The sequence below is a fragment of the Pogoniulus pusillus genome, chromosome 24 (assembly GCF_015220805.1).
Source record: "Pogoniulus pusillus isolate bPogPus1 chromosome 24, bPogPus1.pri, whole genome shotgun sequence".
NCBI lineage: Eukaryota > Metazoa > Chordata > Aves > Piciformes > Lybiidae > Pogoniulus > Pogoniulus pusillus.
In genome coordinates this window covers 5,969,709-5,995,013 of record NC_087287.1, presented here as the reverse complement: position 1 = coordinate 5,995,013, position 25,305 = coordinate 5,969,709, and the positions used below count along the sequence as shown (strand labels likewise).

General features: G+C 47.3%; 1 protein-coding gene across 16 annotated transcripts in view; it reads right to left on the bottom strand.

The window, feature by feature from the left end:
• BRSK2 (BR serine/threonine kinase 2) overlaps positions 1-25,305 on the bottom strand; it is a 392,408-nt gene that overhangs the window by 73,162 nt on the left and 293,941 nt on the right. For all 16 annotated transcript variants that reach the window (XR_010306690.1, XM_064163149.1, XM_064163151.1 and 13 more), the window contains exons 8-11: positions 15,746-15,779; positions 14,835-14,903; positions 11,819-11,965; positions 505-536 (exon numbers count right to left, since the gene is read on the bottom strand). Coding sequence is in view for 15 of the 16 variants with exons in the window: in XM_064163149.1 (XP_064019219.1) it covers positions 505-536; positions 11,819-11,965; positions 14,835-14,903; positions 15,746-15,779 (282 nt within the window). In the remaining variant the exon portion in view is untranslated. The remainder of the gene's footprint in view (positions 1-504; positions 537-11,818; positions 11,966-14,834; positions 14,904-15,745; positions 15,780-25,305) is intronic.

Here is a 25,305-nt window from a genome sequence, read left to right as displayed (position 1 = left end):
AAACCAAGATGCCAAGCAGGAGCAAAAGAAAGCCTTCCCGTCAAGAAGGTATTACAAGGGATTGTCTCTAGCACTTGGGTAGCAAACTAAATATAGCTCTTAGCTGGGCAGGCTTTATTTTTCTTCTGATCACTTGTAGATGCCTTCTACACAGCAAGTGCTGGACTGGGTATCTTGTTCCAAAGAATTGCTTGCCACTGGATAAAAAGTCCCTGGCTTGGCCATAGAATGGTTTGTGTTGGATGGGGCTTTGGTGTCATTTAGTCCACCTCTCCTGCAGTGCTAAGGAACACCTGTAACTAGATCTCGTTATCCAGAGATATATATAATGAAATCATATGAGTAGCAAGGGGCAAACCCCCCCAGTCTGATGCTTTTCTGTCCTCTACCCCTTTCTACACCTGTGTGAAAGCTGCTCTCAAACTTCACTCTCCAGAGAACAGCTCCCACCACAGAACCAGGACTGAATGCATGCAGAAGTGAACGAAAGAAAGTGTTACTTACATATACCATATGTGTTTCTGAATATGTTCTAGCTGTAAAGGAAAAGGAAACAAGGAATTAGTGCTGGAAAATAGAAAAGAGAATGCCACAAGACATCCTTGCTTCAGGCTTATTCGAATAAATCCAACAGCCCAGAGCTGGAGCTCTGCAAACAACAGGGACTTTTTGCTCCGTGAGGAGCATGCTCATCTTCACCCACCACATGGAATGAAACCATAATTAAAGACATAAGGAATCAGGAGCATATGCCAGGAAAATACTAGGGACAAGGCTGCACAGGCAAGTGTTTTGGGAATTCAAGTTTTTCCTTTCCCAAGCCCTTCCCCTCTACACCTGAACTGAAGGTAGCAAACTGCTCCTTTCCACACGTGCTAAACAACTGATCCCTAAAGAACATCTCTGCTTGTGTTTGGAGAAAAACAGGAGAGAGAAAGAGAGAAGGAAACAGAACTAGGTTCAAACAGATAATGTGAATAGACAAAATAAATTGTGCATGTGTGATGTGACCTACTCCCAGGTGCCATTCTTGACTGGCTGCACATTTCTCATTGCAATCTAAAGACCAAGGAGGGTAAAGTTTTATGTCAAAAAGATTGTGGCAGCATCAGAACACCACCCTGTGCATTTGCTCTACCTCCCTCTTTCCCAGGAGCATGAAGGAATGACCAAAGCCAAGCACTGGCCTTGTCCATCTATGGAAAGCAGCACTGATTAGGCCACACTGTGAGTACTGTGTCCAATTCTGGGCTCCTCAGTTTAAGAAAGATGTTGAGGTGCTGGAAGGTGTCCAGAGAAGGGCAGCAAGGCTGGGGAGAGGGCTGGAGTACAGCCCTGTGAGGACAGGCTGAAGGAGCTGGGGGTGTGCAGTTTGCAGAAAAGGAGGCTCAGGGCAGAGCTCATTGCTGTCTATAACTACCTGAAGGGAGGCTGTAGCCAGGTGGGGTTGGTCTCTTCTCCCAGGCAACCAGCAACAGAACAAGGGGACACAACCTCAAGCCGTGCCAGGGCAGGTTCAGGCTGGATATCAGGAACAAGTTCTTCCCAGAGAGAGTGACTGGCATTGGAATTGGATGCCCAGGGCCATGGTGGAGTCCCCATCCGTGGAGGTGTTTAAAAGGAGGCTGGATGAGGCACTCGGTGCCATTGTTTACTTAATTAGAAGGTGTTAGGTGATAGGTTGGACTCGATGATCTTGAAAGCCTTTTCCAGCCTGGTTAATGATGTGATTCTGAGAAGGGATCTCCACAGGGGAAGGGAAAAGACACCAATGCTCCTTTCCTCAGAGGAACTCAAGAGCAGGGAGAACAAAGTGTTCCCACCACAGACTTCCAGCAAAACATTCCACATCTAGGGTAGTTTTGAATTTTTTTTGAAGCACCATCAAAGTAGAAAAGAACTTCCCACAGATGCCTACCCTGGACAATATTACTCCTACTCACCATGAAGGACCTTTGCAGGTGCAGAACAATGCACACACTCACTGCACACAAGCTTGTGCAACACACAGGTGAGAGCTGGAAGGAAAGTCAAGTGCTAAAAGCTAGGGGATGCAATCACAGACCCATTAAACTGGTCAGGGAGAACGGTGACAGCTGTCCTCTTCTTATTACTTTCCACTTCAATTCCAGGATAATGAGAATCAGAGAGGGGGGGGGAAATTATGAAAAGAGGAATGGACAAAAGCCAAAATCTCAGAGACAGAAAGTGGATGTTTGCCTTGTAGTGAGGTGGGCTTAGACTCTTCTCCCCAGTATCAGGTGACAGAACAAGAGGAAATGACCTGAAATTGTGCCAGGGGAGGGTTAGGTTGGAGATTAGGAACAATTTCTTTGCTACAAGTGTGGTCAGGGATTGGAACAGGCTGCCCAGGGAGGTGGTGGAGTCACCATCCCCAGAGGTGATTAAAAAAAACGTGTAGAGACAGCATTTTGGGATGTGGTTTAATGCCATGGTGGTCAATGGTTGGACTCAGTGATCACAGAATCACCGAATGTCAGGGGCTGGAAGAGACCTCCAAAGCTCTTCCAGTCCAACCTCCCTGACAGAGCAGGATCGCCTATACCAGACCACACAGGAATGCATCCAGGCAGATTTTGAATATCTCCAGAGAGGTCTTTTCCAACTGAAACAACTCAAGATTCTGTGACTCTGTGATTCCCTGATTCCATGAACGAGAGATCTCTGTGTTATGGAACTCCAGGCTCCACGCCTGAGAAACCAGGAAGATCCGAGGTGGACGGTAGAGATCACTTTTCCAGTGAGGCACAGCTCTTCCTGCACAAAAAAATCCCAAGGGAGCACATCTTAGTTCCCTAAGCATGACAGGGGGCTGAAAGGATCAGTGGGAGAGATCCAATAGCCTCCCCTAGAACCAAGGCTGCATCAACACCTCAACCAGAGGTGCAGCTGGCGTTGCATACTCAGCCGTGTGCCCCAGCACACACATCCACAGGCCCTGGCAGACTAATGCAGCTGCCAGCTGTGGCCTCAGCTCTGCCACAAGAATTCCCCTTCATCACAATTCCCCTTCCATTAGGTAGCCCTTTCCTCCCTACTCCATGAAGAGAAAGGTAGAGTGCTCTTGACACTCCATCACTTCCAGCTTAACTGGAGAGAAGACAGACACTGTGGATCTTCTCCTAACAGCCTGGAGATGCCACCCTTCTACTCCTGGTTGTTCGCAAGCTGAGGTAAGAACAGAGGACACAAGAAGAGCCTCTTTTGTGCAGTTTCCATGGGACAAGATGTGAGCATCAGGTCCTCAGTGCTGAGGGTCTGCTGAGGACTATACTGTACCTCCTCAGCTTGGTAAAACCACCCTAGGAGATGCAGATCTCATTATTTCCTGTACAACACACGGAGGGTTGGAGACATTAATGATTTCAGACAAGATGCAGATGATACAGCTAAGCGATGTCCAAGCTTCTTTCATGCTTCCTTCTCTGGCTGCATTTTCTGTCTCCGTGGGTCATATTGTTCTTTTGTGCCTGTGAGATGCAGAAATGCCATGGAGAAGCAGACAACAGCACTTCAATTTTTGAGTCAGAGAGGGGGAAGAAAGGAGGGTCACCAGTTCATGTCTTAGTCACAGAACCTCTGGCCTCCTTCAGAGAAGATGTCAAAGACAAATCCCTTCAGCCCATCCCTGCTGATCAACCTCCTTCTGAACGCAAAGCCCAGGAGCACCTTGATACCTACATTCAAAGAACCATGCGAGCCCTCATGGCTGCTGTTTACCTACACATCTGCCACTCAACCTACATCAAAGCCATGGCTGTGGAGCAGACTGGGCCAGCCCAGATGTGGAAAGCACTCCAGGAAACCAGTTTCTGTTCCGACTCAGACATAATCGCGCTGAAATGTTATTACGAGCAGTGCTTGCTGCTGCCAACATCTTCACTGCTTTTTTAAAGGTAATTAATTAATGCTTTGTTGCCTTTCGTCTGCATTAAAGTGACAGGAGGGTTATGGGAGGGCGATTGGTTTTGACAAGGAGAAGTCTGTGCTTTTTACTGTGCCATGCAGGGGAGGGAGACACACAGTGGGAGCTAATCTCACTCCTCCTGCCCGCGTTTGAACAGAGTCTTTAAATGCCTTTAAGTGACGAAGGCATTTAACAACCCTTCCCAGAGGGTTCTTCTCGCTGTTTGCAGATGAGCTTGCCAAATTTAATGCCATTTTAGGGAAGCTGTAAAAATCTTGCTTCCTAATGCCTCCCAGCCACCGCAGGCAAGCATCTAATGACGCCATCTCTGAAGCAACAAACCGCGCTCAGATCCTATTGCAGATGCACAGTCAGAGGAGAGGCTTCTGCAGGCTGCACTGCTGGAATGGGAGAGAGAAGGGGATTCCTTTAGCATGCTTTTACCTAAAAATGGCTCCAATATATATTAAACTGAAGTAGCATGAAGCAGCCCCTCACAGATGAGAGGCCCACTGTGATATAGAGCTGTACAAGCTGATCAGAAGAAGAGGTCTCCTTCCCCAAGGAGCTTACGTCTGAATTCTAAGGCAGAGAACAACAGATGGAGACAGACAGGCAGATGGAAAACAAGACAGCACTGTCTACATCCTCAGCACTGATCTCAGCAGAGTCCTTGCCAAGCTAAAAAGTTCTGACCTGAAGAAAAAACTTTCTCCAAGTCTGGATATGGATGAGGGCTTCTGGGCTTGAACTCATGTCAGATTTCAAACCTCCCTGTCCAGAAAGGGAACAGTCTCAGCCCCACCTGTGCACCAAATCAACCCACAGCTCAGATGAATCATCTTCATTCAGAAGATGCTCTCCTCTGAGCTTTAAACCTCCTGCACAAAGACGAGCTAGCTGCTTGTCCTGGCCAAAGGATTCAAGCTGGCACTGCAAGCAGCCACTTTTGGTAACACCACTATCTGTGTCAGTAGCAGCAGCTGTAATACAGCAGACTCCACAGACTTTTCAAGGGCAAGGTACCATTGTGATATGTGTGCAGTGCATGAACTCACAGGCTCCCAGCATGGTGGGGGTTGGAAGGAACTTCCAGAGATCATCCAGTCCAAGCCCCCTGCTAAAGCAGGGGCACCCACAGCAGCTTGCTCAAGATCACAATGTGTAGGTGGGTTTGGAATCTCTTCAAAGAAGGAGACTCCACAACCTCTCTGGGCAGCCTGCTTCAGGCCTCCAGTACCCTTATGGCAAGGAAGTTCAGACGGAACCTTCTGGCTTCCAGTTTGTGCCTACTGCCCCTTGTCCTGTCACTGGGCACCACTGACAAGAGTCTGGCTCCATTCTCTTGCCCCCAACCCTTTAGCTCTTGCTGAGCATTGATCAGATCCCCTCTCAGGCTGCTCTTCTCCAGGCTCAACAGCCCCAGGGCTCTCAGCAGCTTTGTAGCCTCTGATGGATTCTCTGCAGCAGTTCCCTGACTCACAGTGCTCCAGATGTGGTCTGACTAGTGCAGAGTAGAACGGGAGGAGAACCTCCCTCAACCTTCCAGACATACTCTTCTTAATGTTGTCATGGTGAACTTGTCCACCAGCACTCTCCAGTCCTTTGCTTTGGAACTGCTTTACAGCAGGTCAAGCCCTAACTTGCACTGGTCTAGGGGTTGTTCCTTTCCAGGTGCAGGACTCCACATTTGTCCTTGCTGAACTTCCTGATGTTCCTTTCCACCAACTCTCCAGTCTGTCCAGATGCCTCTGAAAGGCAGCATAGCCTGACAAGGTGTCAGCTACTCCTCCCAGTTCTTTATCACAGACTCTCAGCAGCCAAAACCTCACAGCCTAAATACATCAACTGGACAATTCCCTCTGTTCTACAGGTGGGAAAGTAAGATGATGTCAGTGCTGTGACAGACACCTTCCCATAAGACCCTGCAGAAGAAGGAAGAAGAAATCAGTGAGGTTTTTAACATCCCTGAGATGCTGTGCTCCAGCATTAGCACACATTAGACCCAAGCGAAAGCATAATCAGAGCAGAGGGGAGATTCAGAAGAGATGTGCCATTTCAGCTGGATAATATTCAGGGATGGGTTATTCCAGACTATGTGGACACCCAACATGGCAGACAAGTCACTCTGCTCCTGAATGAAATGTCAGCACTGGCACAAAACCAGCTTATCCTGCACTGTCTGCTTTGGTCCCCTGTGCTCTGCAGCTGATGTTTCGATTATGCTCATCCATCTTCAAAAGGGAAGGGGACACAAGCTCCTTCCTCTCCCCTCTTGGCCTCTGTCTTTCTGTGGAAGAAAATACCAACCGAGAATGCAGATGGATTCCACTACAGGAGCTGTGATTCTCTGCTCTGGAGATGCTGAATCATTGCAAAGCTCCAAGGAAAAAAATGCACTTGCTTTCTGAACAGCAGGCAGCTCACCCAAACCTCAGCCTGCAGCACTGCAGGCACTGAGAGCATTCATTCTCCTCCACAAACCATCTCAAACTAGTTCATCTTTTCCTCCTGACACTAGAAAGGTGCCCCAGAACCTCACTAAAACAGCTAAAATGCTTGTGATTTCCAGTCTGCTTTCATGTAAGACCACTGAACACCCATCAGTTTCTGTGCCAGTCTCTTCCTTCAGTTTAAATAATCCTTCTCTCCCTAGTAATTACCTCTAATGAACATGCAGACAACCAGTCCACCCCTTCCTAGACATCATCTGTGTCAGCTAAGTGGAGCTCTTTTGGGCTGTGCTGTTCAGACAGACAGGCTCTCTCAAACACTGACCACCTCAATACTTATTCTTGGCTTGATACATCTTTCATCGATCTGAGTGGTCAGAAATACCATGGCAAGCACCAAGGCTGGTGCTAAACCATGTCCCTCAGCACCACATCTCTGCCTCTTTCCAACAACTCCAAGGGATGGAGATTCAACCACCTCTCTGGGGAGCCTCTTCCAGACTTTGAGAACCCTTTTAGTGAAGAAGTTTCTTCTAATGTCCAGCCTAAACCTACCCTGGTGCAACCTGAGGCTATTTCCTCTTGTATACCACTTGTTACTAGGGAGGAAAGACCAAAACCCATCTGGCTCCAACATCCCTTCAGGGAGTTACACAGAGGAAGAAGATCTCCCCTCAGTCCCTTTTTCTCCAGGCTGAACAGCTCCAGTTCCCTCAGCTGCTCCTCACCAGACCTGTTCTCTAGACCCTTCATTAGCTTCATCACCCTTCTATAGACCTGCTCCAGCACCTCAATGTCCTTCTTCCAAAACTGAACCTGGAACTCAAGGTGTGCCCAGTTCAGAGGGACAATCACTTCCCTGATCCTTCTGGTCACACTATTGGTGATGTTGGTGGTCTTCTTGGCCACCTGGGCAAACATTGGCTGTCAATCAGCACCTTCAGGGGTTTCTCTACTGGGCAGTGTCCAGCCACTCTGCCCCAAGTCTAAAGCATTCATGGGATTGTTGTGACAGGACTCAGCCTTACTGAACCTCATTCATTGGCCTTGGCTCATCCAGTTCAGATCCCTGTGTAGAATCTTCCTACTCTCAAGCAGGTAACAGTCCCTCCCATCTTAGTGCCATCTGCAGAGTTAGTGAGGGTGCCTTGACCCACATAACTGATACAAGTGTTAAAGAGAACTGGCCCCACTACTGAGTTCTGGGGGCACCACTGGTGACTGACCACCAACTGGAGTTAACTCCATTCCTCACCGCACATGGACTCAATCTCTTCATCCAGATCACCAATAAAGATGTTGAACAGGACTGGGCCCAGCACTGATCCTTGGGGCACACCACTAGTGCCAGCTGCCAACTGGCTGTGGCACCATTCACCACCACTCTCTGGGCCCTGCTTTCCAGCCAGTTCTTGACCCATATCAGAGTGAATCTGTTCAAGCCACGAGCTGCCAGCTTGGCCAGGAGCTTTTTGTGGAAAACAGTGTCAAGAGCTTTGCTGAAGTCCAGGTAGACTACATCCACAGCCTGCCCCACATTCACCAGGTGGATAACCTGGTCATAATAGGAGACAGACAAAGAAAGGTGATGCCTGCTTCTCAAGGCAGGAAAGGGCCAGCAGCACTAGCTGAGAGTACCCTGCTCTCTGTTAACCCCCTTGAGCTCAAACCCTGAGCTGAATGATGACAGTCAAACGTGAACACTGGGTCTGGTTTGTATGGAGCATTTCAACAGATGGGCTGGGGAAGGTGTGGGTGTGCTGTGAAACGGCAGTTACTGCAGGGAGGGAAATGCGGTTGGGTGGAAAGGAAAAGAGACACAAACCAAAGGAAAGAACAAAGCAGAGAGGGGAAGGGAAAAGCACTGGAAAAAAAATCTCTAGTGACCTTATATTTCACTGTATTTTTCTGCTGAGCAAATGAGCAGTGGTGGTAACAGCTACAGCTGTAACTTATTGTCCCCAAGTCACAGTTTCACTCAGGTCTTTGTATAAATATCACATCCATTCAAGTGAGAGATTTTCTAGGAATAGACAGAGGCTTCCAAATATTGATATCTTTTTTTTTTCCACAGGACACAGCTAAAATAGAATTCAGATCTCTCCCCAGAATGAACTCCATATTCCCAGCTCTCGTGTGGTAAACAAAGAGCTCCTTCTGCAACCCACACGCGGATGGCATGGGAGTGTGACAGCAGCAGGGACAGCAAACCAGAGCCCCTCAAATCATGAAAAGAGGATTGCAGCTAATAACAAAGAGCTACCCTTTGCTTCCTCCCAGCTCTCAGCTCCTGAATATGTCCTGTTTCAAATTCCTATTCACAATTCACTGCTTAGTGCTTGTCAATAACCATCAGAGCTGCCTGGGTTTTTTTTTAAACCTCCCTAAGGAAATAAGAGCTTAATTTTGATCAAGAAGAGGATGGGGGTGGGGAAGAGCTGTCACTCTGAGACCTTGATTTACCTGAGCTATTTGCTGTCTTGTGCCTGTACATTCTCTGCTGTATTGCACAGTTCACAATATTTAGGGACTGTGCTCTATGACAAAACTCAGAGTGATGTGAAGAAGATCTAAGTTCTGCTCAAACCATCAGCACAAAGGTATTGGGGGGCAAATAAAAAAGCAAAGTGAGAGAAAATCTGACATATCTCCATTTTGGAAGGGAATTAGCTAAGCTAGAGAGGGACTTGGTGAATTTCTAGTCATGAAGAACAACTGCCTTGGGTTGCAGCTTTAAGCTGTAACACAGCTTAAAGAATCACACAGAATCACAGTGTCAGGAGCTGGAAGGGGTCTCCAAAGCTCATCCAGTCCAACTCCCCTGCAGAGCAGGATCACCTAGACCAGATCACATAGGAACACATCCAGGTGTGTTCTGAATTATCTCCAGAGAGGGAGACTTCACAACCTCCCTGGGCAGCCTGTTCCAGGGTTCTGTCACCCTCACAGGACAAAAACATTCCTTCTCATGTTTCCATGGAACTTCCTATGCCTCAACTTCCACCCATTGCCCCTTGTACTGTCATTGGGCATCACTGTACTGTCATTGGGCATCACTGGACGTGGCACTTGGTGCCGTGGTCTAGCCTTGAGCTCTGTGGTAACAGGTTGGACATGATGATCTATGAGGTCTCTTCCAACCTTGGTGATACTGTGTGATACTGTGTAAGCAGAGCCTGGCTCCATCCTCCTGGCACTCACCTTTACATCTTTGTAAACAAATCCTTGGAAAACATTATTTCTTTAAAAGTCTGTTTCAAAAAAGGCCTGGTCAATTGCTTCACATTTTTGGCTTGTTTCTTTTTTTTTCCACTCAGTGCTACTTCTGTACTGCAAATGTGGTGGTTGCTGGGTTGGCAGGGACACTACTAACAGCAAGAAGAACTTGTCACCCACGTCACCAAACAGAGCATGACCTGGTTTTGGAATGACTGGAAAGAAAACCCAGCTGCAGCTGTCAGGTAGTACCGTGAAGAGAGTCGTGAAGGGAGTTCCAGTTTGGTTGTGAGCAGACAGGTGCCCACATCCCCAGAGCCACCCCGGCAGCTGGCACGGGCTGGTGCTGCTGTTCCCAATCACAGCAGGGGAGGCCAAGCAGCGATCTGAGAGTTTATTTATAAATATTTTAGCAGACTGAGGAACCAGGAGGAGTTTTAAAATTACATTTCTTTATACATACTCCCACTCAGAATCTGTGAGCTTAGTAAATCCGTGTGAAATCATCCCCACAGCCTGACAATGGGATTCACAAGGGCAATGCAGCCATGCAGGCAGACGCCTCCACTGACGAGCAGAGTAACTCTGGCTTCCCAAAATTAGTGTTGATTCCTGATCTATTTTTACATTCCCCAAACATTAATGCAGTGCTAATGAAGGATACAATCACTACGGAGCACTCACCCCTGCAGGGGCTCTGCTGTAGTGATGGGAGCTGGCCCCAGATGCGAAGGCTCAGTACTGTGTGCCTAACGGTGCTCAGGACTACAGGGCACAAGGTGAAAGAGCAGACTGGAGGACACTTGCTGTGAAGGCTGACAGAGGGTCAAGGAGAGCAGGTGCAGGACTGAATTCAATGGAGGTTGTGTGGCATAAGGTGAGATGCCATCATTTTGGTCAGAAAAGTAAGAAAAGCACACTCAGCTTAATAGGAGAGCACTGCAAGGATTTGTAGTGACAGAACAAGGAGCAGTGGATTTAAGCTGGAAAAGGGCAGGTTCAGACAGAACATTAGGAAGAAATTCATTACAGTGAGGGTGGTGAGACACTGGCACAGCTTGCCCAGGGAGGCTGTGGATGCCCCCTCCCTGGAGGTGTTCATGGCCAGGCTGGATGAGGCCTCGAGCAAACTAGGCTAGTGGAAGAGGTCCCTGCCCGTAGCAGGGGGGTTGGAACTGGATGATCTTTAAGGTCGCTTCCAACCCAAACCATCCTGTGACTCTATGAAATAACAGTCCTAACTGTTTTGACCTTACAACAGTTGTATCATAGAATCCTAGAATGGATTGGGTTGGAAGGGACTTTAAAGATCATCTAGTTCCACCCCTCCATCATGGGCAGGTACACCTCACACTGGACCGGGTTGCTCAAGGCCCTGTCCAATCTGTTCTTCCACACTTCCAGGGAGGGTGCAATGTCCCTGGCAAAGTGCTGTACTAGCCAGAAGAGCCAGGCAGCTCAGGAAGACTCCAAAATACCCTATAATGGGTCAGGAGCACTGTGAGGATGTTGTGAGGGATTCCTACTAAGTGCCTGCTGTTACATATGAAGAGGAATCAGGAGACTAGAGAAGAGACACAAGGCAATCTACCCTCATGATCCACAGCATAATGTAATTAACTTCTCAGAGCCTTCACCAACTCCATTCATTCTGTGCTCAGGAGGAAGCACACAACATGGATTTAAGACTAATGTCTTTAAGAGCCTTAAGGTCTTCCAGAAGGGACTAGATGGGTCCAGGAGTGGACACCAGAAAATGTGATCTTTTGTTATTTCACCCCATAATGCCTGCATTCCCCCCCATATAAACTGACTGCAGAGTCAATTTTGCCCTTTCCCCTCTCTCTTGCTCCCAGAGCAGACTATCTCTTGTTTGGTATTCCAGGAGAGGCTTTTGGCCTTAAGCTGCTTGTTTCATTTGGGCCTGGGTAGGGTGGTATCGGGGGGAGGAGGGTTGGCCTGGTTGGGGGAAGGCTTTGGGAAGGTCCTGACCTAGTGAGATCTTGGTAATGCCCAGACAGGAGAGAACTGGGCCGAGGCTAAATATGAATTGCTTCACTTTGCACGAGTTTGTACTGCTGTATTTAGTCACGAGCAGCACTTCCATTTACATTTCCTTTACTCCTTTACTCCTGTGGGAAGGCATAAAGAGCATCTGTCTGGCTCGCCAGACCTAGGGCAGCAGCCTTGCTGACATGACCGGCAGCGACCGCCTGCTTACCGTGAGCCGTTTCGAGGCGTCCACTTCAATCATCCCCCGCAAGAGGTTCTGACAGTCTGGGGGGATGAAGTGTGGCATGTGGAACACCCCACGCTTCACTTTCTCCAGCAGCTGCCTCAAGTTGTCATCATCGAAAGGTAGGGCACCCTGCAACCACAGGACAGAGCAGGGGGAGAGAGAGAGGGGCCAGGAGGGAGCAGAGAGAAGGAGAAAAACCAGGATAAACGTGGTGAGAGAATGGAAAAGAGTGATTCAGCTCATAATGAGTTAGAACAACGAGTGAAAAACCTTTGCAGCCATTGAAAAGAAATAGTGATGTGCTTTCTCTAGCACAGAAAACAAAATTGAGGGCTTTTCTTTTGGGGGGAGGTGTTTTTCCTTTGTTAGACCTTTAATTACAAAACGTCTACCAGTCAAAGGTGCAATACAAAATATGAAATTGCCTTTGCAGGCAAATCCAGCAGAGATGCATGGATTCACTTAAATTCAGCCCAAGCTTTTGATCTGCTGCTATTCCTCCCGGGCATACTTTCACAGCAGCAATGTTTATCGTCTCCTTATTTTTAATCTTCCTGAGACGCATTTATTGCAGACATTGAAAAGGAGGTGAACAGCATCTGAGAGACTTTCAGGAAGGAACATCCTCTGTCTGTCTGATGGAGCAGTGAAATGACACAGCTGAAAGGCCGACCCATCATGAGCCTTTGGAAGCTGCAGAGGTGCTACCTGTTTAATACCCTCCGTGCAGTTCCCAGGCTGCGGTCAGGTCATCAGTTCCTACGGCTCCCCTACCGTAGCTCACTCACATGAATGGATTGAGGTTTTCTTTCTCTCTCTCTTTTTTTTTTTTTTTAGCTTGAAATTACATTTTGAATAGATCATCAGCTTGCCCCAAAAAGCAGCAAAAGGCCTCTCCTTGCTGCAAGGACAAAAAAGGGAAAAAAGAAGTTGGAAATCTTTAGGAGAACTCCACCAGATGAAGCTGATACCCTTTTAAGAGCAAGTCTGCACCTTCCTAGATGTTCTCACTTCCTCCTTTCACTGCTGAAGTCTAGTAGGTGCCGAGCTTCCTTCATTTCCAGGATGGCTGTGGGAAGCTGCAAGCTGTCAGCTGCTGTGATAATGAAGCTTTAAGTTGTCACTCCTGGCACTGCTCTTACTACAGCGAGTGGTGCATCTGTATACGTGATCCTGTGCCTGATTTAGGGAGACCAGCAGCTCTGCTTAGAGAGGCCTCTGGAAACCCACCTGATAGCAGCTGCTCCTGGACACTAGTTACTCCCTGTCTGCTGTAACCCATCTCCTGAGTTTCCTCTTCTCTTTTGTCCTAACCATTCCAGACTAAAAGGAAAATCAATCCTCATGGTTCAGTACTTTGGCTAACACAATTTAAGTCATGAAGTCAGTGAGGCTGCTTTGTGGCGTTTCCTGAAGGTAGCAACTACAGCTCTTTTATTACTACCACCTGCTACTACAGCTTGAGAGTTTTGTAGGGTTTGTCCTGACATAGTTAACTGGAGAGCTCCACACTCCCCATCAGTAATAGACTCATTTCAGTCATTTTGCAGGCTCATGTTTCTATGTAGGAAGAGATGAAGATGCAGCAAGAGAGAGACACCCAATCTTGACAGAGAATCCTGCCGAAAATGAAACGCTTGCTCTTACAAATCCTACCCATCTTGACACATTCTCTCTCCTATTCTCACAAATTCAAGGAGTTCTATTAAGAGCTCATTGTGCAATTCTGTTTTATCAACCATGAAAATAGCTGCTCGGGAGCAACAGATGACCAGGTGCTATCTACGGGAGTTAAAATTCTTCCAGCGTATCACCAAGCTAAAAAGTCTAAAGCTTCAGAAATGTCAGCGAGCTGCAACGACTCAAAGAGAACAAAAGAGCAGGAGTGGTTAAGGTGAATTAAAGCATCACACTGGGATTGCTTCAAGGTATTTTGATCCAGGCCATTAAAAACATGGGCAGTGCGGGGCCGAAACAAAAATCCCTCAAAACTTTCAGGGATTTTAAATGAAACTAAGGTGCAGAATTTAACTTGGTGCATTGCAGAAGTGCTTTTGTCAGGACAAAAATGTACATGATTAGGTTTACTAACAAAAATGTACAAGGCCATCAAAGTCTGAACGAAGGTTTAGTGTCTGTCTGGAAATAATAACTTGAACTACTGAGAAGAATTTAACACACATATTAAATCTCTGTGTTGAGTCTGCACATGGGCTATGCATGCACGGACATAACCCATCTGTGCTCACATGAAACGATGGGGTTTGACAATAAATGGCCAAGCCCCTCTGCCCTCCTCAGCTGGGCAGCCAGTTGCTCTATGTTTAGGACTATCCCATTATTACTGCAAGTCAGAACCAGTTCCACAGGGAACTGCAACTTTGATCCAAGGAGGACTAAGTGATAAGATACCACATTGTAAATGCTAAAGAAAGTATTTCTGAGCCAGATGGAAACTAATTTAAACTTGGTACTACTGGCTCAGTTTTGTACTCCCAAGTGTACCAAATTAAAACGTGGCTCAGCACTTGCATGAAATGGAATTGTGCTCAAATGCTGCTTCTGAAACACATTTATGTATGCAGTAGGAAAACCAAACACTTCCCAAACCCTGCCACATTTTGATCCTGTGAAGAACAGCTTCTTTGACACCTTTTGTGTCCTGGAGTTGTAACCCTGCACATCCTTCCCAGCCACAAAACCGTGCTGCAGTGTCACAACACAGCAAACAGCCTTTATGCAGACAAGTTTTTGATGCTTGGCTATGCCTCCCCTGTGCAGGGTAGCTGCATTTCAAAGCAGCAGTGAAACCTTCCTCACGCTTTTCCTTTGGGAGCAGTGTAGAAGGAAGAGGAAAGAATGCAACTGAGAGAGACAAAAATAGGGGAGCTAAAAACACCTCATCTGTAGATGATGTCAATAGAAGCGTCATTAAATGCAGCAGCATTTGGGGAGCCTTCTTTGCTTGTTAAGGGATAGCACAGGGAGGGTGACTCACCACTAGCAACGCAAATAAAATGACTCCACAGCTCCAGACGTCTGCTTTCCTCCCATCGTATTTTTCTCCCTGCGCAGCAACGACACAGAGGTTCAAAAGACTGCTCACTAGGAAATGAATTAATTACCCTTGAAGAACAAGAGAGGAGAGAAAGGGAGAACCCCACCTTTCCATTCAACCACCTGCCTCCCAAGGTGGCCTTCCCAGCTAGGAGACCATGACACAACCCAGTCACAGAGTTTTTAGCAGCACTGGTTTGCACTCTTTCCTGGAGGCAGGAATGGTGAAAAACTCACTGATGATTAGATCTTAAACAGTGTCACAGGTGCATTAAGGATATCAAAAAGGTCTTTTTCCCTTCCCTGGTTCTTCAGGGAGCCTGCACCAGACATATTATTTGTGAACTCATCACATGTGAAGCCATCGTGAACAGAACTCCTCTGTTTGCTTCCTGCTGGGCTTTACATTAAAGATGTGCTTCAAAAGAGGGGAATATTGGCCTCTGAAATCTTGGATGCTTATTTTCAGAGGGCAAAAGGAGAGTAGAGGGAAAGGACAGTTCATATTGTTTAATGGAAACCACCATGACTGACAGCCAGCCCCAGCTCTCCTACTGAAATGACAGCTTGGGAAAGTGTAAGGGACTGCATCCCCTGGGTGCCAAGATCAAGTTAAAGGAGGCTGCTGTATTCCTGTCCAATCATTCAGCACAGAGAGGGCTGAGAGGATAACACACAATCATCTCCCTCACAGGACTGATGTGGCTTGATTCAGGGCTGAGCCAACAAAACCACAGCTCTGTTCTTCGTGTCCTCTCCAGTGGGGCTGTCTGCTTGGACAGGTTTCCAGTACAGAGGGGCAACAAGTGACACTAAAAAATGCATTTTTACTACTTTTGTTCACCAACTTACCCGGATGACTTCAGGGCAAGCATAATGTGGTGATCTGAAACACAAAAGACAGCCAAATGAGAATGTAGCAGCCTGGTATTCCTGGATTATGTGCATTTTCTTTAGCAGAAACCAGCACTCTTCTCCTTACCTTGATGGAAACACACTTCTAAGAACCTCAGCACATGGGCAATTGCTAAAATAACTCAAAATTGCATGACATTACTACAAAGGAAGACAAGACCAGGCATAGACTATGACTATACAGATTCCCAGCCCTCCCATTCCAGCCTTTAAATGAAGTTTCAGAGAATCACAGAATTACATGGGTTTGGATTGGAATGGATCTCAAAGATCATCTGGTTTCAATTCTCCTGCCATAGGGAGCAACCTAGCCCAGGTTGTTCAAGGCCTTGTCCAGCCGGGCCTTAAACACCTCCAGGGAGTGCACACCCATGACCTCCCTGGGCACCTGTTCCAATGTCTCACCAGCCTCACTGTAAAGAATATGTCCCTAATCTCCATTCTAAATCTGCCCTCCTCAACCTTCAGTCCATTCCATCTCCTCCTGTTACTGCAAGTCCCTTCCTTGCTTTCTCGTAAGCCCCTTTCAGGTACTGGAGGACTGCTGTAAGGTCTCCCTGGAGCCTTCTTTTCTCCAGGCTGGCCAGTCCCAACTCCAACCAGAAGGGAAGTCCTTGAAGGATTGTTTTTTATAAAAGAAAAGAAAACAAAAGACAGAATAATATTTCCAGACCAAGCACAGCCATTCCTAAAGCACATCTCCCATCTCTTCTGCCAAGACTGCTCTCAATTACTCCAGAGGCCATCAAAGCTGCTGCCAGACGACTTGAACGTGTGATTTTTTTCCTGTTGTTCTCTTTCAAAACCCCCAAAAGATGGACAGTAGCACTATTACCCAGGGAGTTAATATATTCTTTTCACATCCTTCCACCAATATATCTCTGGCTTGATTCCTGGCTGGGAACAGTTAATTACTTCAACTTGCCAGGTGATCATTTTAATTCCTCGAGATTAGGGCCCGGGCTATTTATTTTATGGCCATCATTAAAGCAACTTGACAAGTCGAAGGGATGCAAACTGTCTGAGACCCCTGTGCAAATCATGCCATTGTTTATAGTGACACCTCCCAGCAGTCCCCCAGCCCATCTTCATCTCTGCATTTGTTTCTTGTGACAAAGGCAATCAGGGCTGGGCAATACTTTGTCTCCTGAAGTAATGAGCAGAACAGGAGCAGGGTGAGTGAGGTTAGCTTTGTGCTGGGATGCTCCCTTAACGCCCAGTGAGACAGCACATTAATTGGATTTCCATGCACACTACACTTACCTTATGGCAAAATATTATCCCATGGGCATGGAATGCCCTGATTTGGGATCACAGCTTGCTTTTGGCAGGCGGGGATAATAAACTCAGAGTACATGTGGGGCTGCAGCTACCTTGATGGCAAAGCTTAAGCGAGGAGAAAGAAAGGCAGCACATCCCTCACTGATTTCAGGAAAGGAGGAATCCAGAAGTTTGGTACCACATTTAATTTCCTTCATTTAAGAGGTTATTACAGGTATTTCAACCTGCTCTGTCTGCTCAGCAGGAATCCAAACTGTCTTAATATAGACTGGCTTTTAAAAATCTTTATTTGAGAGTCAGAGAACAAAAAGCAGAACCTGCTCTCAGAGACCTGGCCCTTGGGACACCCAAAACTCTGGGCTTGTGCTTAATGGGTAGAACAGACTACCTGGGCTCTCTTGGCTGCCCTGTCACTGGCAGCCATATGGATATGGACAAGGTTCCATAATGCTTTTACAAGCAGCAGCCAGCCACAGCCTGAAAGAGGTGACCATAAGAACCTCACCACTGGTCTACTCATGACCAAGGCAAGAACAATGCCACCACAGCCTCCACACCTCACAAAGGCCTCTGTGACTGAATTCACTGGGATCTGCCTGAGGCTTTAGGCTTCTAGGGCAAAAGCTTCCACAGCAAGATAGGATACCTTGAGGGATGGAGCCTCAGCTACCTCCACAAAGGATGTGATGGCAACAACCATGAAATAAAGCTAAAGCAATCAGGAATGCCAATTAGATTGTTGCTTCTTGGCTAAGTTGGGACTGATGTGGGGGACTTGCAGCATGTTGCAGGCCCCTGCTGGAGAGAAAGTGAGGTCAGAGTGAGGCAGTGAATTGCTTAATACTATCTATGTGTTCCCAACTCTTCAACATACATTGTTCCCTGTGAATTTGCTTCTGTACAGCAACCCAATAGCCACCCTACAGCTGTTCTTTTTAACACCTCAAAGCCTAAACCACCAAAGATCCATGTCACTGGATTCATACATGATTTTATAAGTTAAGTTACTCTTGATACAAAGCTTGACTAGTAGTTGTGGGGTTTGTTCCTGTCATGAGAACAATGTAGAGTGTCCAGACACACACTTCAGGTGCACACAAATGAGAACTGAGGAGCTGAACCAGAACTGAGACTGGGCGAGCACAGACAGTTGGCTCAGACAGAACAGGGAAAGGAGGCAGTATGGGGAAGAAGGCAGTAAAGGGGCTGTAAGGAAGGTAACACAGCTAGAATTAGGGGAAAATCCTGGTAGCAAAAATAGGAATTACATCTGATCATGGACATTCAGTCAGTTTAGTCACCTCAGAATAGAAGGACCAGTTCTAACATGTTCTATATAACTGAGTCACATCAGGTTTATTGGCAAACACAGCAGGAGGTAAGAAAGGAGTGAAGACACAATCAGGTAACTGCTGAGCTCCTGCCACTTTGTGTGTCTGAGTTCCTCACTGTTGTTAGCTTCTGCCAGGCACGATGCAGAAGCATTGCCTTTGCTAGAGTCACACAGACTCACAGCACATTAAGTGGCTTCCACAGGTGGTGTCTGCAGATGACCTGACCAATGTATACCAATACCTGAGGGGTGGGTGTCAAGTGGCTGGGGTCAATCTCTTTTTGCTGGTCTGCAGCAATAAGACAAGGAGAAATGGATGCTAATTGGAACACAAAATTTCACCTCAACATGAGGAGAAACTTCTTTACAGTGAGGGTGACAGAGCCCTGGAGCAGGCTGCCCAGAGAGGCTGTGAAGTCTCCTTCTCCGGAGACTTCTAAAGCCCATCTGGATGCATTCCTGTGTGAACTACTCTGGGTGATCCTTCCCTGGCAGGGGGTTAGACTCAATTTCTGGAGGTCCCTTCCAACCTCTAAAGTTCTGTGATTCTGTGACCTAGGAACTGAAACCCGACCTCTCATATCCTGCACAGTGTCCTGTACAGTTGAGTATCATCCTTCAGCACAATTCCTCTTGGGTGGCCACACCACCTGAGGTGCACTGGAAGGGACAGTATCTCACTTTGCAGAGGGCTTCCCAGTTTTTCTTTGTATGTGATGACTCCAGCAAAGAGTTCAGAACTCTGAATTGTGGATGCTAAGCAATGCAATCACCTTGCCAGCTTCCTCTGCTAACATTCTTGGAAAGAAGAACCCAAGACAGGTATGTGCCTGTTTATGTGTCCCACTAGAAAATGCACTTGGAGCATGAACCTTCCTGAGGCCAGCTGGGGCACAATTGGAATCTGTTAGGTGCCTTACAAGGCTCCACTGAAATTCTGCTAAAGCCTAGGAGAAAGGGTGGGGAAGATGCTATAATAAACTCTTTGAACAGGATGGATTGAGTCAATCATTCAACAGCTGCACTGCAACTGCCCAGAGAGCACAGGTTTCTGGCACAGCCACTGTGAATTCCTGCCAGCACACACTAGCTAGGTATCTGCAGCATTATCTTGGCTAACAGCTCTAAAAGGGATCCTCTGGCCAGCCAGAATCCATAGAAAACTCATTTCCATGCTGTCAATCATGGAACAACTTCAACTGCTTTGAAGAGAAAACTCAAATTTAATCAAAAATCTATTTATCCCTCTACAGAGTCATGAATATTTCTGTGGCTCTTATCACCAATTATTCACTATACGTGTGTCAAGCGAAACATCCCCTGCCTCTTCCCCTCGGCCATCTCCTCCTCCTCCTTCAGCTGCATCTCTCTGCAGCCAGAGCCACAATCTGCCCCTGATAGCAAATAAATATATCACTCAGCAAGATCAAGAAGCAGTCGCTGCCTGCGGGTGCTGCAGCACAAAAAGCACTGACGCTGGCAGTGTTTATTTCCAGGGTGATGTGGATATTTCCAGGAGAGCCTGCCTGGGGCAGGAAGGGCACTCTGGATGGTCATTCACAGCCCTGGCTCTAGGACGCAGTATTCTTAAGGATCTTGGGGGTCTTTAGCAGAAACATTTACGTAAGGATTTCGACCAGAGGAAATAAGCCAGAGTGCAGTAGTGAAATCTAGGAGAGGCCTGGACAGGTAAGGCAGGCACTCACACAGAAATGTAATTTCCTTAATGGATCTACCCTGAATTTCATCAAGGAAACTAGGAAACTTCAAACGACAGCAGAGCAGATTTAGATTGGATGTTAGGAACAAGTTCTTTACCATGAGGGTAGTGGAACACTGGAACAGGTTGCCCAGGGAGGTGATTAGTGCCCCGTCCCTGGAGATATTCAAAGTGAGGCTGGACAGGGCTCTGGGCAACCTGACCTAGTTGAGGATGCCCCTGCTGACGGCAGAGAGGATTGGACTGGATGAGCTTTGCAAGTCCCTTCCAGCCCAAACCATTCTGTGATTCTATGAAAGCCATTCTTGACCTGTGCACATCAAGGTATACTGCAGCTACAGCAGACCTGAGACACACAGGCCCATGTGCAGCTGCAATGTGCCTGTGACCTACAGGTCTCACTGTGCGGGTGGGAGGGACCTGCACGGTGCACACACAGCCCAACTGGCTGTGCATGTTTCATCTGGGAACACAAAGTGACTGCTTAGCCTGAGAAGCAGCTGGTCGATCAAAAAGCACAGGGAAAGCTTTGTGATCCTGCTTCTCAATGGGGCAAATCCTGTGTCACACAGCCTGACGGGTTCCCAGGTCCCATCAAAGATGAGCGGCCTTAGTCCCATGCCTTCAGTTAGTGCTATCTGGGGAAGAAAAAAAGCTTCTCATGGTGCCATTCTTGAGGCCTCACAGCTGGAGGCAGAGTTTCTGCAGAGAGGGAGGAATGAGAAGTCTCCTTCCTTCTGCTTTTCTTATGCATGAAGTCACCTTGATGCAGGAGGCTGTGCAGGTGCACTGAAGTCCTCCCACGTGTAGCTGTTTTTTGCAGTTGCTGGGATGATGGAGTCTCTTCCCCCTGTTAATAGCTATCTCCAAGCTGGCTTTCAGAGACAGTCACTACCCACCGGCGCAAAAGGCTGTCTGTGCCTTCCCCCCATGCTGGGTAGCAAAGGTCTGAGATGAAGGGGAACACCAGAGGAGTAGCAAAAGAGATAAAGGGAATTCTTCAGGAGCAGGACAGATGTTACAGCATCCTGAGTGAGGAAGGCGACAGCCACAGATCAGAGAGAGAGAGACTGAAGAAAGGCTTCCAGCAGAAGCAGGTAGTTAGGGCTGCAGTGAAGGCAGTAGCTGTAGGTGAGGCTGTAATTAAGGCAGTAGCTGTAGTTAAGGCTGAGTGCTATCTGGCCATTAAAGCTTTAACTCAGTCATTTAGCTTTAGATGAGAAAACTCAGCATCTAGCCCTCAGCCACTTTACAGCTGTTTTCTCCTCCAGCGCTATTACTTTTGGGGGGAGAATCTGCAAATCAGTTGTTTAATTAATTTATCAGTTTGAGTTATTAGGAACTGGGACCTGTAAGAGTACTTGGTTTAAAAAGCTTTAAAAAAGAAGCAGAGCTCAGTATTAACAGTGCAAAGCTGAGCATGCAGAGGTTAAAATCAAGCTTGCAGATGTTACACTGTGTTCTGTGGGTATGTCAGGAGGAGATGGTGGATGTGCTGTCTTCAAGGCCCCTGCTTTGACTTGGGAAGTCTGCAGCAACGTGGGGGAAGCTCAGTGTCAGGAAAGACAATGCTCGTGATAGAAGCAGCTGAGTGACACCTTAGAGAATCAAATCCCCTCCTTGTCCCTACCACAGAATCCTTCCAAGAAAGAGAATGAAAAGGTACCTTAAACTGAGATGTTCACAGGTAATTAGGAGTTGCAGGTTCTCCAGATCTCAAACCCACAGTGAGACATGGCCCAGCTTTGCTTGAGAACGTTTGGAAGCGTGCGGAGCAGCAGCTGCCCTTGGTTGGTGCTTTGCTCTCCCATTAAAGGACTGTCCCCAAGCACTGAGCATTCTGAGATGTTAGGCCCTAGAGTTTTCAACTGCACACTCCAAAATGCTCAATGATTTTGAGTTTCATTTTGCAGAACCACAGTGCCCTCATATAAATGGAGACAACCAGATCAAGGTGGCAAACAGGACAGGACAACAGCACTGTTTGTAACCCCAGGGTGCTACGATGAAAATCCTACCTGGCACTCACAGCAAGGCTGGCATGCAGCAGGCAGAAGTAATGAATGAGTCCATAAAATGAAGGAGGAAGGAGAATCCAGCATTTAAAAGCTGTTTACTCAAAACCTCACACCATCCAAACACCAAATGAGGCAAAGATTTGGTGGAAAAACTTCTACAAGCTCACAATTAATGGCCAGATCCTGATGTGCATGGGCTAAGCTGATGAGCAGCACATCTTAAACTCTCAGTGCTTGGTTTTGCAGACTGAAAGCTCTTCCAACATACCTTAGGGTGCACTACAGATGAAGCTGGTAATAATGGTTACAAATGAGGTTGTCTGGTATTTCCCTCTATAATCCCCTTCTTAAGTTGCCTTTGACTCACCATCAATCGAACAACTTAACAACAGTTTTCCTTGCTTTGTGTCTGCCTCAGACTGGTTTGTGCGTGGGCCAAAACATTCCCACCAGCTAAGTCTAACCTAAATTCAGTGTTGTTTGGGTTGTTTGGGTTTTTTTCCATAAAGAAGGAAAATTTCTCAAGTGCAAAGGGAAAAAACTTAAATATTTGTTTGCATTCTCTAGAAAGAGTTAGTCAAGCTGCCACCAGAAAACTACAGTTTGCACTTCCCAGAGAAACCCTCTAGAGGATCAGGATCAAAACTCAACCTGCAGTGGTGAAACCTCACAGAACTATTTTGCTACCTGAGTTGCTGGAGCTGGAGATATCACAAGGCACCAAACTTTAGCACGAAGTAAGTGCAAAGCCAATGAGAAATAGATCTAGGACTGGCAAGCAACTGACTGGGACTAGGTAGGGAAAGCTAGAACTGGAACCCCTGTGGAAAAAAAGAAAAGAACCTGAGATTTGGGGGCAAATATGGAGCAGAAATGTGTGGGAAAAGCAGCACAACCAGAGTGCAGATCAGGAAGGAGACAGGAATAGAGCGATGGAAATAAAAGCTCTTGATAAGATAGGGTAAAAACACTAATTCCAGCATTTTCTAAGTTTTGCTGCCCTACCAATTACTGGAAGTAGGACACTTGCTGACATTTTGGACATGTACACATTTATGATAAAGGAGAAACAGGACATGCAGCATAGAATTCACAGAGTTATAGCATTGTTTCAGTTGGAAAAGACCTCTGAGGTCATCGACAACCCAACAATTGATAGGTTTATGCAATCTGTGGGGCTGCAAATTGTTGCTAGGAATTGCTGGGGAGAGCTGAGAGCAGAAGAATTGATTGTGCTGGGGCTGGAAATTGCTGTTTTCCTCCATTATGCTACCAAGATGTGCAAGGCTTTCTTCTCCTCCTCAGTAAGAGCAGCCAGCAGCAGAAGCAGCAGCCTGCCCACATGCAGCTGGCTTTCTGGATCAGGCCAGGGTCTCCCTATGGATGTACTGGATCCCAGAGAACTGTGGCAGTCAGTTTGTGAGGCTGTCAGCAGTGGTGTTTCTGCACCAACTGCTCCTGCAGAATCATAGAATCATTCAGGGGGCTGGAGCAACTCTCCTACAAGGACAAGCTGAGAGAGCTGGGGTTGTTCAGTCTGGAGAGGAGGAGCCTCCAGGGAGACCTAACAGCAGCCTGCCAGTTCCTGAGTGAGCCTACAAGAAGGCTACATAGGAACTGTTTACATAGGCCCCTTAGGATGAGGAGCAATGGTTTGAAATTAAAGAGGACATTTAGGTTAGACATTAGGAGGAAGCTCTTTACCACGAAGGCAGTGGAACACTGGAACAAGTTGCTCAGGCAGATAGTTGGGACCCCATCGCTGGAGATACTCAAGGTGAGGCTGGACAGGGCTCTGGGCAACTTGATCTAATGGAGGATGTCCCTGCTAACTGCACCATGGTTGGACTGGATGACCTATGGAGGTCCCTTCTAATCCAAACTATCCCATGGAAAAGACCTTTAAGATCATCCAGTCCAACCATTCTCTAACTCTGCCATGGCTGGTGCTAAACCATATCCTACAGCACCACATTTCTGTGGCTTTTTAACACCTCCAGGGATGGGGATTCAACAGAGACTGGGGCTGGTGCTGAAGTGAGCTACAGTTTCACGTCAGCTCTGCCCTGGCTCTTGGTTGGGACAGTGTGTGATTTGGAGGCAGGCAGCACAGACCAGCACTGCTGCAGGTTCTCCATCACCTGGCAGCCTGTAGCAGTTTCTAGCCAGGAGGACTCAGGGTTTCGAAGTTGTGATGAGCGAAATGGAGGGAAGTGAAGAGATGGCAGAAATGTGCCTTGCCAGGGTTCTGTAAGAGCAGTGAGGAATTATTAGGAAGAATCTTTACAAGCTCCCAAGAACTGCAACCCAGCAATGCACTCTTTCAATCCTTTCTTTCAGCCATAAGCCCTCTTAGCTCAGGAAAAGGGAACAATTGTGGTCCAGGGAATGCCCCAACCCTTCTTACTTTCCAAAGGCTCCCATAGAAGTGTCTGCAATTTATGTTCAGAGCAATGTGGGCTCTGCAAGCACTTGCTAAGATGGAGAGCTGATGCAGAGGAGGGCAATGCATCTTGTCCAAGACCACCCTGAGTGCCTCCAGCAGAGACAGAAATCAAGCTCAGATCACCTGGGTCTCAGCCCTGAGGTTTATGTGTGAGGCATTCACTCTTCTTACCCCAGTGACAACTCAGGATGGATTGGAGAGTATCTACCACTCATAAACACTGCGAGGCAGCACAGTGGGAAGAATCACTGTGGAAGGAGACAGAGGAGTGTCTCTGCACACCATCACCTCGGTGGGAACAAGAGCTGAAGAGATATAACAGATGCAGCAATGTTCTGCTTCCTTCCTTTTCTGCTCTCTGCTCACAGATGTGCCCTGCTCCTGGAGGGCTGCAGAGTCTCACCATGCTACTGGGCATTTCAAGGACTCTGAAACTGCCTTGCTCTGTGATCTCTGCAGGGAGCAGAATTATTCCTGCAGACCTGACACACAGCTCATCTTCCCCTTATGGGCCTAAACACAAACTACAGCTCCTTCCTCTGCAGGATTTGTGCAATATGCACTGCCAGTGACACATGATGTCATTGAAACAGCCACTCCCATCCTTACCTCTTTCTGCTACACAAACACAACTGGACTGAGCATTGTTTTCTCCAGGTAGCCACCAGTGCTCCAGAAAACCATGCAGATGTAAAGAGC